Source organism: Podarcis muralis, chromosome 6 (assembly GCF_964188315.1).
Source record: "Podarcis muralis chromosome 6, rPodMur119.hap1.1, whole genome shotgun sequence".
NCBI lineage: Eukaryota > Metazoa > Chordata > Lepidosauria > Squamata > Lacertidae > Podarcis > Podarcis muralis.
Window position 1 is genome coordinate 20,610,594 of NC_135660.1, and position 13,155 is coordinate 20,623,748.

A 13,155-nucleotide genomic window follows, 5' to 3' on the forward strand; every position below is an offset into this window, starting at 1 on the left:
GTTTATAGAAACGGCTAACTTATTTTGGGCAACTCTGCTTTGCTTCCAAATTAATAGTCACTCAGCCACCACTGTTAGAAGGAACGACAGCTAGAGCTTCCACACATTTGTCTAATCCTTTTAAAAAGCCATCCAAGCTAGATGGGCAACACTACCATTAAGTTAATTTCATGCTGGGTAAAGAGGTAAAAGCATGCCTAGGATCAGAAGGCGCTCTAGACGACCCAATCTTTTTTACTCTTTTTATTTTCAGCACAGATCAAGAGACACATATTTGACTGGAGTACGGAGTTTCTAAAAAAGAGTCCAAGGGTGCAATCCTGTGAACAATTGGAAGTAAATGCAATTGAATTTTGGTACTTTTTCTGAGTAAAAGTATATGAGGTTACAAATCTCTCCGTTGAATTTTCAAATGACGGCACGGATACAGATATCCAGATTATTTGAATGTCCCTCGGACTGTTTGGTTAATGGACAACATCAAAAGCTGTAACTAGGATAGAGGTTTCGAAATTAATATTCCTACAGTGTATTTTGACTCTTGGGAGCAACCTGATCACTCAGCTGTGCTTAAAACGGGCTTCTTCCTCTTAAGCATTTTGTAAGAGCCTGGAATACAGAGGGAAACCATTGCATAACAACCACCATGCAGCAATTCTCCAGACCGCAAAGTCATCAAAGGCTAACAAGGGTAACGGGAGATTTATTTCCACATGCAAAGCTCTATATTCCATGCTCATCAAGTCCTCAAGCCAAATCCAGTCCTTGCCCAAGAGGGTTCAGCTACGGTGAAACAGTGTCTCCTTACACCAACTGCACATCAATTTAGACACAAGAGGATGGGGGTGTTGAAATGCTGTGAAGGATTTCTACCTGCAAGTAAACCTGTGTCGGAATATACAGATCACAGAGCGCATTCGGCTCTGCCTAGAAACAAATATAGGTACGCAGGTACAAATCTTGCATTTATATTTATAAGGAGAAGAGGAAGAGATCACAGGTGACCTCTAGGATCTGTCACAACTTTGTCTGTCACACCAAACAGCTGGTCTCCTTCTGCCAGCTATTCTCCCCCCCAGGCATCTGTTGCTATTAATGCCTAGTACTGAAAACCTGCCACTTCCCTGGATAGCAGCAAAGCGTCATAACAAAGATATTGCAGACACAGAAAGCCCAGCTCACTCATTTAGCTTCTAAAGGCAACAAAATGTGATGTCCCAACACACAAAGCTGTCTCTGAATGAGAGCTGGCAATATAATTATCCCATTAAAAGCAAACCAACCAACCAACCAAGCAGGGTCATCACAGCTTTGCTATCTTTAAAAAAAAATAAAAAATCCTACCTAATTCATTTAAAATTATAGTCTAACTAAATTGTAGGATAGATTTTTATTTAAAGACTTTATATTTCACCCTTGCAGAACCCTGCAAGTACGTTTTATGCTTTTACTGCAAATACTGCATATTATAATATGCAACAGCTATTATAAAATTATATTTCACAATTGTGCATATATATATAGAGAGAGAGAGAGTTATAGTGCACATCTAGAGAGATCCAATATGGTACAGTTGTTGGACAAATCCCTACTCATCCATGAAGATCACTGGGTGACAATGGGCCAACTTCTGTCTCTCACCCTAACGTACCTCACAAGATTGTTCTGAGGATAAAACAGAGGGGGGTGGGAATCATGCATGCCATCTTCAGCTCCTTGAAGAAAAGGTGGGATACAGAGACAGACTGATAGATATCGACAGATGGATGAAGCCAAAACAGACCATCTAAGTTATCCAATCTAAGCAACTGAAGGGCAGAAGTTCAAACGTCAACGCTCTACCCATCAGAACAGGGGCAGCACCTGAAGGCCCCCGGATGCCAAGCCAGAGAAGGCAGTGTGTTACTGACTCCTTATCTTAAAAGTATATGGGTCCCTAAGAATTGGGCCTGGGAGATGTCTCAATACAACATCCAGAACCAGTTTGAGGGCCAGATCACCATGGCGTTTTGGCCTGCTGATGTATCGCAGGTGGTGCTTTCCGGCTTGCCAGCACTTTAGCTTCCTTCTCCGACCAAGTGGGTGGGCTTTCTTCTTCCTCCCTGTGCTGGGTGCTGGATTCAAGTTACAAGAAAGGAGATTCCGACTAACCATCAGGGAGAACTTTCTGACAGTAAGAGCTGTTCGACAGTGAAACAGACTCCCACAAGAGGTGGTGGACTCTCCTTCACTGGAGGTTTCCAAGTAGAGGTTGGATGGCCATCTGTCATGCATGCTTTAGCTGAGATTTCTGCATTGCAGAGGGTTGGACTAGATGACTCTTGGGGTCCCTTTCAACTCTACAATTGTATTAAACGGTCTTGGGTAAGCCATTCTCTCTTATTTCAATCCTCCATCTGCAGTATGGAAGACTAATTTTTTTGGACTACCTTTTAGGGTTGTTTTTAATACATAATTAACTAATTACATTTATATCCCATTTTTTCCCAAGCAGCTCAAGATGGCATGCATGGTTCTACTGAGATGTATGTATGTATGTATGTATGTATGTAAAAAGACACGTTGAACATTCAAAGCTCTCTCTATAAAAGCTAGGTGTTGCCATTGTTTTCAGATAGCATTAAGGAGTTTGTGACTATAGGACATGTAACCAGTATTAGTCCAAGGGAAGTGTGGGGAACCTGTGGCCCTCCAGATGTTGTTGGACCACCGGCCATGACTAGTTTAAGGCTCTTATCCTTGATTAATTCCGATGAGAGTGCCCCACCTGTTCGCTTTTACATATGCAAAACATTATACAGCAAATGCATACATCAAAGGACTTTGGGCAATCCTTCAGGCAATGGGGAGAGAACTGAAGTCCCTTTACCTTCAAGTCAGTCACTGTTGGGATTTTCTCTTCAAGAAAAAGCTCCCCAATCTGTTCGTCTAAGTTTGCAACACATTCAACCAGTTCCTGGCGGCGATCGGTAGACTCTGCTCTGAACTCAGGGGGAATGTCGTCATATTTAACCGTTTGGCTACAGAAGCAGAGAAAACAAGCAGACCATCAGAAGCCAACCAACTAGAAATGTTAGAAATCTCACATGCTCCTGTGGGCTTCAGTGAGAACCACAACCATCAATTTATTCCGCTCTCATGAGTGACACATTTTCAGTTCTTTTTACACCTGCAAATCTAGCAACAAAGCTCTGCTAGCAATAATACACATTTGATTTAAAATTGGACCCCTTGTACCTTCTGTCTAATAATATTCACAAAGGCTATAATCCTATGTGCCTTTAAAATTGTGGGGTGTAAACCAGGATTGACATCATAAGGATACAATAAAACCAAGATTGCTGGGTGTTTTTCAAATAATGGACATTTTTCTCTTAATGCTCTGTCGTGATGAGTACACAATAATTTCAGGTGTACACAAAGATCCATATAAATATGACACTCTTGGATGGGTTGTTCCTGTGACAAACACTGTTCTCCTAGAAAGAGGCTCACTTAGCCATCTTACGCAGAAGGAACCACAGATACATTTAAATTTTTAAAACCCATGCTGGATAGAGCAAAGTTATAGCTCCAGTTGAGCAACTGCTGTTTGAGGGTATAAATATGATCATATTTATATTTCAATTCCTATTCAATTCTCATTCCCCTATGAAAATGTCACTCTGCCTTATGAGCAAACAAATGTGAAGACAAAATGGCCAATGAAATCTTTTTCCACTCAAAAGAACCAATATTAAAGCTGAAAGGCTTCACTCGCTTTACCAGAGAGTAAGCCCCACTTTCTTCTCAATAGACATTTTAAGGAATGAACTGTAAATCTCTCACTGCAGCTTCCTGCAAAGGTGCAGGATCCCTGAGTATTTTCACATACCAGAGATTCAAAAGCCAGCCTGGAGTTAACTTTCATTATATGAATTTTGTCCACCCAAGGCAAGATGGTGATTGCATGGCTAAACTCTCCCACAATAAAAGCAAAGCATATTTAATTGCCTGTCTGCCATGCAATTATCACCTTTCCCCTTTCACAGAATTCACACATAATGAATATGACCCAAGGGTCATTTGCTGTGCAAATCCACAGCCAAACATATTCACCTAAAAAGCCCCAACAGCCACAAGCTGAACCATGGTTACAGCAAACAAGGATTCCTTAATAAAACAGGGTTTACTAACTTGCTTCAACCTCTGTTAAGATAGGAACCCCGGGCTGCATTAGCCAATATCACCTTCATTTATGGTTATAAACAGCCGAGAAAATTTGAATAGAGAGGCATGGTGGGGAGGATTGTGTTATAGTTACGAGATGAGGTGTGTTATGGCTATGCTAATCAAAACTAATTCTTCCTCAGTAACCAAAACACTAAATTATACTTCTTATAAAACAACAACACACTACTCCCAAAGCATGATCAGATGTAAAATGCCTCCATATTTCAAACTGCTCAGAACCCTTACCCAAAGTCACCTTCAAAGTATATAGCTTTTTCTTCAATGAGATCAATGATCCCTCTGAAATTTCCCTCCAAACCCATAGGTATCTGAATAAAGGCAGCATTGTGGTTCAACTTGGATCTGTGAAGTTAAAAACAAATACAATTCTCTTAAGACAGCATTTCCAGCTCTAAAGAGCTGATTCTTCACATACAAGTCTATCTGCCCATGAAGATCTGAAGGGGAGGCCCTGATAAGGCTCTAGATCAAAAGGTAAGGAAGGGCAGTTGCCATAACAGAACTTTAGAAAAGACAGACAAATCATCTCAAGATTTAGAATGCACCTTTTTGGACAGACTACCTTCTGGTGGTAGCAGGATTCTGCTTGCATATGGGGACAGCACAACCCACGCTGGGCCAGAAAATAAAATGTCATACAAGGAACAACATCAAAGGTCTAAGTCTCTAGTATGAGTAAGGTGGAAGGGCAAAGGTTCGGGGGGGTGAGGTCTGGTACCCACTTCGTACATCTAAGCCAGCCTTTCCCAATCTGGTACCCTCCAAATGTTTTGGACCTTAACTCCCATCATCCCTGACCACTGGCAGTCCTGCCTGAGGCTGGGGGGAAAATTATAATCCAAAAGAAGATGATGATGATTTATTAAATCTGTATACTGCCCTTTCCCTGTAGATCTCAGGGCAGTTCACAGCATAAAAGTACAAGATAAAAAACACAAAATAAAAATAAGAACAAAAGCAAACTGATTACCACCACCACCACATTTAAAAGGGTATCGGACATTAATCAGTCAAAGACCTGGCTGAAGAGGAATGTTTTCGCCTGATGCCTAAAGCTGTATACTAAAGGCGCCAGCAGAAACTCCCTGGGGAGGTTCTTCCAGAAAAGATTTGGAGGTCACCAGGGTGGGGAAAGCTGATGTAAGCTATTAAAGAATTTAGTTAGCAAGGATCCGTCAACATTTCATATGTGACACTCAATGTTGACCACGTTACCCACCTAACCTTTAAGAAGGATGGCAGCCCAGAACAATACACTGAAGACACACATCTTTTGACATTGTTTCTAGAAAGATTTTCCATCTTCCTCTCTGATATGGGCAGGGGGGAGGAATTCTAACTGAGATGTTCATACCTAAGTTGTTGGACGGCTCTGTCTGGACTTGCACCCATTCGATCCAGTTTGTTGATGAAGGACAAAAACGGGACATTATACCGCTTCATCTGCCTATTCACCGTCATTGTCTGGCACTGAACCCCTCCGACAGCACACAGCACCAGGACGGCTCCATCAAGAACTCTCAGTGATCTCTCTACCTCTATAGTGAAATCAACATGTCCTGAAAGGGAAGTAAAAAGATCCAGGAACGTTAAGGCTTCCAACTAGCTGAGAATTGCTGCAGCATTTGGTTCTCTTTCCTGCTGTCTGGGCCTGGTGGGAGTTGCAGTCAAAAACATACAGAGGGCATCAGGTTGTTATGCCCTAAGGACTATGCACTATGTCCAACACAACCAGGCTATCAAGATTAGGGATTTTACAAGTCAGTAGTAATAGGACTAGTTCCAAGTTTCATTTCATACATTTGCTTTGAAGAACCTTACACAACAGAATTTCAGGCAGCATTTACTGAACAGGTGAAAGCAAAGCTATCTAAATCCCCTTTACACTGGGCTGTAGGAGATGGTGGCGTTGGGTTAAGAAGACATTTCTCTTCTCTCACCTCTACCAGTTGAATCAGCCTCCCGCCAACCATCAAACATGCTGTCAAAACAACAGGGTGTTTAAGGGCGAGACCTGAGCTGGTCTTACTGCCATCAGGCACTGACAAAGGCCACTATCACTGAGCCAAGCTGGAAATGGCACAGAGATCAGGCCCAACTGCCCTGCCCCACTTCCTCTGTGGCCACAGAGTGGCTGTGCTGCACCTGTGATGGTGCTCCAAAAAGCCCAGTGGGAAGGGAGTAGAGCTTAGGCCTTCAGCCTTAGAAAGCAATTTACAAAGCAGATGTCATTTTGGCCATGAGTAAAAATTATACACTCTTAACACTTGGGTATGTTTATCATGCCAGGCATACAAGTGCTAGAAACGTATTTACATGACTATTACCTGGGGTGTCAATTATATTAATGTTGGTGTCTTTCCACATGGTAAAAGTTGCTGCAGACTGAATAGTGATCCCCCGTTGTCGTTCCAACTCCATTGAATCCATGACAGCACCAACCCCATCTTTCCCTTTTACCTAAGGTGAAAGAAAGCATATCAATATTTCTGCAAGTCAGTGCATTTCTGCACGTACACCTGTGTCCTCTTGTACAAGGGAAGGATCTGCTCCGAGATGCTTTACTGCCCAATTGACAGATCAAAATTTAAGGTCAAATCAAACATCACACAAGTAGACTCCCACTTGCACAACAGGGCTTTCCCTTCCCTTCTTCCCCTCTGCAACCCCCTGTGCTCCCTCCAAATCCGCTCTTTGCTTATGCTGCTCTGGAGAGTCCCCCTCCTCTCTGATCACATTCAGAAGTACCTCGTGCATTTGTGCTATCCTTCCTGTGTAGAAAAGAATGCGCTCAGTTAACGTAGTCTTTCCAGAGTCAATGTGTGCAGAAATTCCTATGTTGCGGATCTTTTCATTGGGAATAATTCCTGAAGAGCACCATCTGCAGCTATTAAAAAACAGCTGAAAAACAAAAATGGGATGGAATGTTATTGCAACAGATTACAATACACAAGACAACAGTAAGTGCAGTACAGACAACAGTAAGTGCAGTACAGAAAAACTGTCAGTATTATTGCTAGAATTCACACAAATGGTGTTTCTTCTACAAAAGGGATTCCCCACTTTGCCCCCTGAAATTGGTTTTGGGGATTGAGAGAACCCCCAGAACAGCGCACAGAAGGAGGGAGGATCATTCCATTTGGAAGGTGATATTCCACCAAGTTGCAGAGGAAGAGAGGAGCAGGGCTACTCCACCATCTTTGTTGAGGGACCAGCCGCCTTTGTCTCTCCCTCAATTATCTTTCTTAAATACCATACTTTCCAGTGTCACCTGTTTTACTTCCTGCAGTGACAAAATTAATAGCTACAGTATCTGTCTATATTTGTACTCCCTTGTGTCCATCTAACAATACCTATTAAAATAGTAATAACTTCCTAGCTACTCTAGTAGTGTTCTAATTGTTAGAACATGTTCATGTTTAACTTCCAACCCTAACAGTAACTGACACAATATCCTGAGTTTTAAGATTCTTAAAGTTATAGTATTCTGGGCTGAATATGTATGATACTCCCAAGAGTTATGATAACTAAAACAAAATGTTTATTTTCTACAAGAACTGGGATTAGAGTATTCTGAAGTCAAGACTTTCAAGATTCATTAACAGAGTGCTATGCAAGTAGCTGACTTACATCCTTCACCCATACAAGGTGCAATAATTTAGTTTAATGTAAACAAGTCAGGGCCGGATTTAGGTTTGATGAGGCCCTAAACTACTGAAGGTAATGGGGCCCTTTATAGTTCCAGCTGTACTTTGTCAACAACAAATTGTCGCTGTTTTTTGTTGTTGAATATATGCTATATGGTAATTTATGGACCTAATAGGTATCTAAAGCAATTTGCCACTGTTGCTGTATGTAGGTTTTTATTTTATTTGTTTTTTTATCTTATAATTTGGAAATGTACATCCAGTTTTTCTTTTCTTTAAATTTTTGGGGGCCCCCAAGAGAGTGGGACCCTAAGCTATACCTTGTTTAAAAGGTAAAGGTACCCCTGCCCATACGGGCCAGTCTTGACAGACTCTAGGGTTGTGCGCCCATCTCACTCTATAGGCCGGGGGCCAGCGCTGTCTGTAGACACTTCCGGGTCACGTGGCCAGCGTGACAAAGCTGCTCTGGCGAGCCAGCGCAGCGCACGGAAACGCCGTTTACCTTCCCGCTAGTAAGCGGTCCCTATTTACCTACTTGCACCCGGGGGTGCTTTTGAACTGCTAGGTTGGCAGGCGCTGGGACCGAGCAACGGGAGCGCACCCCGCCGCGGGGATTCGAACCGCCAACCTTTCGATCGGCAAGTCCTAGGCGCTGAGGCTTTAACCCACAGCACCACACGCGTCCCCATAGCTTGTTTAGCTTATATGTAAATCCGGCACTGAAAGAAGTGTTCAACATGGGTTGAGGAGGTTTAATAAGGCTGCAATCCTAAGACCACTTACCTGGGCTGGGAGGAAGGCCCATCAAATTCAAAATCTAAGGTCAAATCAAACATTGAATTCAATAGGACTTACTCCTGTAAGCCCTATACAGTATTAAGAATGCAAGAAAAGCCCTGCTGGATCAGGCCAAGGGCCCATCTAATCCAACACCCTGTTCTTACAGCGGCCCATCAGATGCCTATGGGAAATCCACAAGCAGAACCTGGAGTACAGCAGCGCTCTCTTCAGTCATGACTCCCAGCAACTGGTATCCAGAGGCATACACCCTCTGGCAGTGAAGGTAGAACATGGTGAAGGCAGAGCACAGCCACCATGGCTAGTAGCCATGGCTAGCCTTATCCTCCATGAAGTTGTCTAATCCTCTTTGAAAGCAGTCCAGGCTGATGGCCATCACCACATGCTGTGGGAGCAAACCTCATAATTTAACTATCTGCTGTGTGAAGAACGACTTTCATTTGTCTGTCCTGGGTTGCATTACCTCAGTAGCAGTTTCCTCTGCTGTAAAGAAGTGGTTGGTTCCCCCCACCCCATCTTTTATAGTTTACTGTCGATTCTAATATAGTGGTACCTCAGGTTAAGAACTTAATTCATTCCAGAGGTCCGTTCTTAACCTGAAACTGTTCTTAACCTGAAGCACCACTTTAGCTAATGGGGCCTCCCGCTGCCACCGCGCCGTAGGAGCACAATTTCTGTTCTCATCCTGAAGCAAAGTTCTTAACCTGAGGTACTATTTCTGGGTTAGCGGAGTCTGTAACCTGAAGCGTCTGTAACCTGAAGCGTATGTAACCCGAGGTACTACTGTACTGATGTTATCTTCCAAATGCAACTTTATTGCAAGTTACCCCAAGGAATATTTACTGGTGGGTGGCCAATATGTAAGGAACGAACAAACAGGCAGGCGGAATACCAAGGAGGATTTTCCCTAATGCTGCAGGGACACCATATATTAAATATCCTGGGTTTGCTAAGGACCCTGGAAAATTGTAGTTCTGTTAGGATGTGTGTGTGCAAATACAGTTGCTAGAAATGAAGCCATGTGTTTTTAAATGTACGGTGAGGATCCGCCCTCCAGAAGCTTCACCTGCAGGTTTTCTGTCTGCCATTCAACTCTATTTTTAGAAAAGCAAAATTTCGAGTACCGTCCCCATTGGGGATCCTGCCCAGGCAACGAGGCTTCTCGTTCTCCTATCCCACCGAAACCCTGCAAGGGTTTGCTCAGCCCCCTTCGCCGCCCTCAGTACCTGTCGCCGAGGCAACGCGGAGCCCACGATCCTCTGGCACCGCAACATGACGCGCAGCGTACAGGCTTCCAGTCCGCGCCGCTGAATGTCACGCCGTCCACGACTCCCAGCCCCACTTCCTGCCTTAGCCGGCTTGCGCTTCCGGGGTAGGGCCATAGAGTTGCCCAGCGGGACACTCCGCTGCAGCGCCCCCTCTAGGGAGGAGGGAGGAACTGCTCCGAAGGGGAATCTGCTTTGGAAGCAAGGAAGCAACCTTGCTTTTTCTCCCCTTGCCTTGTTTGCATGTACTGTAGGGTCCTCTCCCTACCCGCCCCCCAAATGGATTATTTGCTGCTTTAAGCTACAATTCGTTTGCATTCATGGGTCTCTCCTGGAGGGTGTGAAGTTACTGTTGTGGGTTAGAGGGCTGCAACACAGACCCAGCTCGACACACTTCGGACATGGTCTCCTTGCTGTTCTTCCTCCCAGATCCATTGCCTCTGAAATCGAAGTGGATCAGGGCCTTAAGGTAGCTGTGCTGGAAGCAAAGGAATTCCAACGTGAAGCTGCTGACATTTGAGATATATGTTCTTAGGAACCACGCTGTATTTGTTTTAAACAGTTACAGATAGGTAGCCGTGTTGGTCTGCCATAGTCAAAACAAAAAAATTCCTTCCAGTAGCACCTTAAAGACCAACTAAGTTAGTTCTTGGTATGAGCTTTCGTGTGCATGCACACTTCTTCAGATACACTTCTTCAGATGTGCTACTGGAAGCAGTGGCGTAGCGTGGGGGGTGCAGGGGGGGCCGGCCGCACCGGGCGCAACATCTTGGGGGGGCGCGCTCGCCGCCTCCGGAGTCGCCGAAGAGCCTCGGGCACAGGCTGTAGCAGAGCCCCATGTCTCGCGGAACCAACGAGCTGGCAGCGGCTCTCAGCACTCGCAGTGGTCCCCGCGCGTCACGGCCACGGAGGGCGCGCCAGGCAGCCCCTCCTCACAGCCCCGCCGCCGCCGCTGCAGCTGCTGGGCCATGTTGCATTTTCCTCGCCTCTGCCCTCCTCCAGGCAAGCGGCATCGTTTCGGCGCCAGCGCCAGCGGCAACTTGCCTCAGATCACCTGACACGGATCTGCCACCGTCGCCGTGGTTACCTTACCGTAAATACCCCAGCCCAGGCAGCAGCAAGAAGAAGCTGGCAGCGACGGCAGGTTAGGGGTTAGGGGGCGCAAATTACTTGCCTTGCCCCGGGTGCTGACAACCCACGCTACGCCGCTGACTGGAAGGAATTTTTTTGTTTTGTTTTAAATAGTTAGTATTGTGTTTTTAAATTGGTGGGACCTTACAATGAAGCACAGGTCATAAATAAATAAAAACTGCAAGTGCTGATGCAGGTATTTTCAAAAGTAAACTTTACCCCAGTGGGCACACAACAAAGCTGAGAACTGAATTGCAATTTCATCCCGAGTGATGATAATTCTATAGAAATCCCGATTCTAAGTGCACACACAGCTCTAAAAGCCCGGTGATGTGAAATAGTATGATTACAGCGGTGTTGTGTATTTGTGTATTGTTACTGATGGGACGTGGGTGGCGCTGTGGTCTAAACCACTGAGCCTCTTGGGCTTGCTTGTAAGGTCGGCGGTTCATTGCTTGGTCCCAGCTCCTGCCAACCTAGCAGTTCAAAAGCACACCAAAAAGTGCAAGATGCTCCAGCAGAAAGGTAAATGGCATTACTGTGTGCTGCTCTGGTTTCGGTGTTGTGCCAGAAGCGGCTTAGTCATGCTGGCCACATGACCCGGAAAAACTGTCTGCGGACAAACGCCGGCTCCCTTGGCCTGTAAAGCAAGATGAGCGCCGCAACCCCAGTGTCGTCTGTGACTGGACTTAACTGTCAGGGGTCCTTTACCTTTACCTTTTTATTGTTACTGATGAGTTATCTCCAAGTTTAAAATGTTTTTATAGACTTTAGTTCAGGGATCGGCAACTTAAGGCCCATGGACCCCCACCGCCTGTTAAGTCGGCTCCCATGTGCCACGCTAAACAGGCGCAGAGCAGAGTGGGGACCACCTTCCACGATGCTGGCCGGCTTCCCATTGGCTGCAGGAAGCCCCTGCAGCCAATGGGAAGCTGCGCACACCTCCACGCTGGAAGGAGCGCTGGAAATAGCGTTTGCGCACGCGCACACACTCTGGCCCATTGTGGCGTCTGCGAGACCGTGAACCGGCTCAAGCCACAAAAACTTTGCCAACCCCTGCTTTAGTTGTTTTTTTTCTTTTCAAGTTTAAGATTCTTGAATATTTGGGAGGTCAGCGTAACTAAGCAACTCAGGCCGTGAGCCAAATAATGCATCTAGCCAGAGACTCATCAAGCTTCACTACTCTATGTTTGGCACTTCTAAATTGAGAATTAAAAGGCTGTACAGAATGTGGAATGCCACAAGCACATGCAGCACGGCTAGAACCTTGGAGGATCTTTCATGGGGGACAGTGAAGAGAACCTTTTCAAACTAAAGCTTTTGCTGACAGTTTGATCCCAGCCAAAAGTTAACTTTCCAAGCTTTAAAGATTGCTGTAAAAAGATATGTTCATCCCGAGTCAGGAAATGTGTTTTAAAAACTTTGCAATTACATATAAACTTGGCATTACTAGTATTGGTAACATAAAACTGATCAACTAGGTAACTAAACTAACCTTGTGAAAGGCCAGGAACCACAGACACATGGAACTTAGGTTTTTATCATTGCCAACTAGAGGGGTGAGGCAAAATTTGAACTGGAGGAGTTCACTCAGTCACAGCACTACTGGCATCTGTTATGCAACTCTGCTTCTGGAAACTTGACTCAACCACCTCAAAAATTTCCTTTATTCTTATGGTCATAGACCAATGAGCTTGCTGAACTGAATGTTAACTTTGCACCGTTATTTTAATAGAAACAGAGGTAAGGAAGTTACTATAGATTTCACTCAAAATTCCAGGTAACCTGGCCAGGAAAAGTGGCATTATGTAGAACACATGCTGTCCTATAAATGTGGTTTAATCCATGTTGGAGTTCCCTACATTAAGAGCAGGGAAACAAACTGAACAGGTGGCAATTTCAAAATCTTTGCACTTCTTAGCTTGATTACATGCCAGCCATAATCTTAAATGGTAGGTTAATAAATCAAGGGATTTATTTCCACATCCCAGGGCAGAATCGTGTTTCCTGGCAGCATCTACTAGATTCTGTGAACCATCTCCACTAGTTTTAGAGAGCTAGGCTCCTATTTTAGGGAGCTA

At 44.6% G+C, this 13,155-nt stretch overlaps 1 protein-coding gene across 1 annotated transcript in view; it reads right to left on the reverse strand.

Annotated features, from left to right (window-relative positions):
• The window catches only part of GFM1 (G elongation factor mitochondrial 1), a 38,040-nt gene extending 28,003 nt beyond the window's left edge, over positions 1-10,037 (reverse strand). The window contains exons 1-6 of the mRNA XM_028731406.2: positions 9,905-10,037; positions 6,982-7,134; positions 6,561-6,693; positions 5,588-5,792; positions 4,459-4,575; positions 2,870-3,020 (exon numbers count right to left, since the gene is read on the reverse strand). Coding sequence (XP_028587239.2) covers positions 2,870-3,020; positions 4,459-4,575; positions 5,588-5,792; positions 6,561-6,693; positions 6,982-7,134; positions 9,905-9,952 — 807 coding nt within the window. The 5' untranslated portion in view covers positions 9,953-10,037. The remainder of the gene's footprint in view (positions 1-2,869; positions 3,021-4,458; positions 4,576-5,587; positions 5,793-6,560; positions 6,694-6,981; positions 7,135-9,904) is intronic.
• Positions 10,038-13,155: the final 3,118 nt, after the last annotated feature.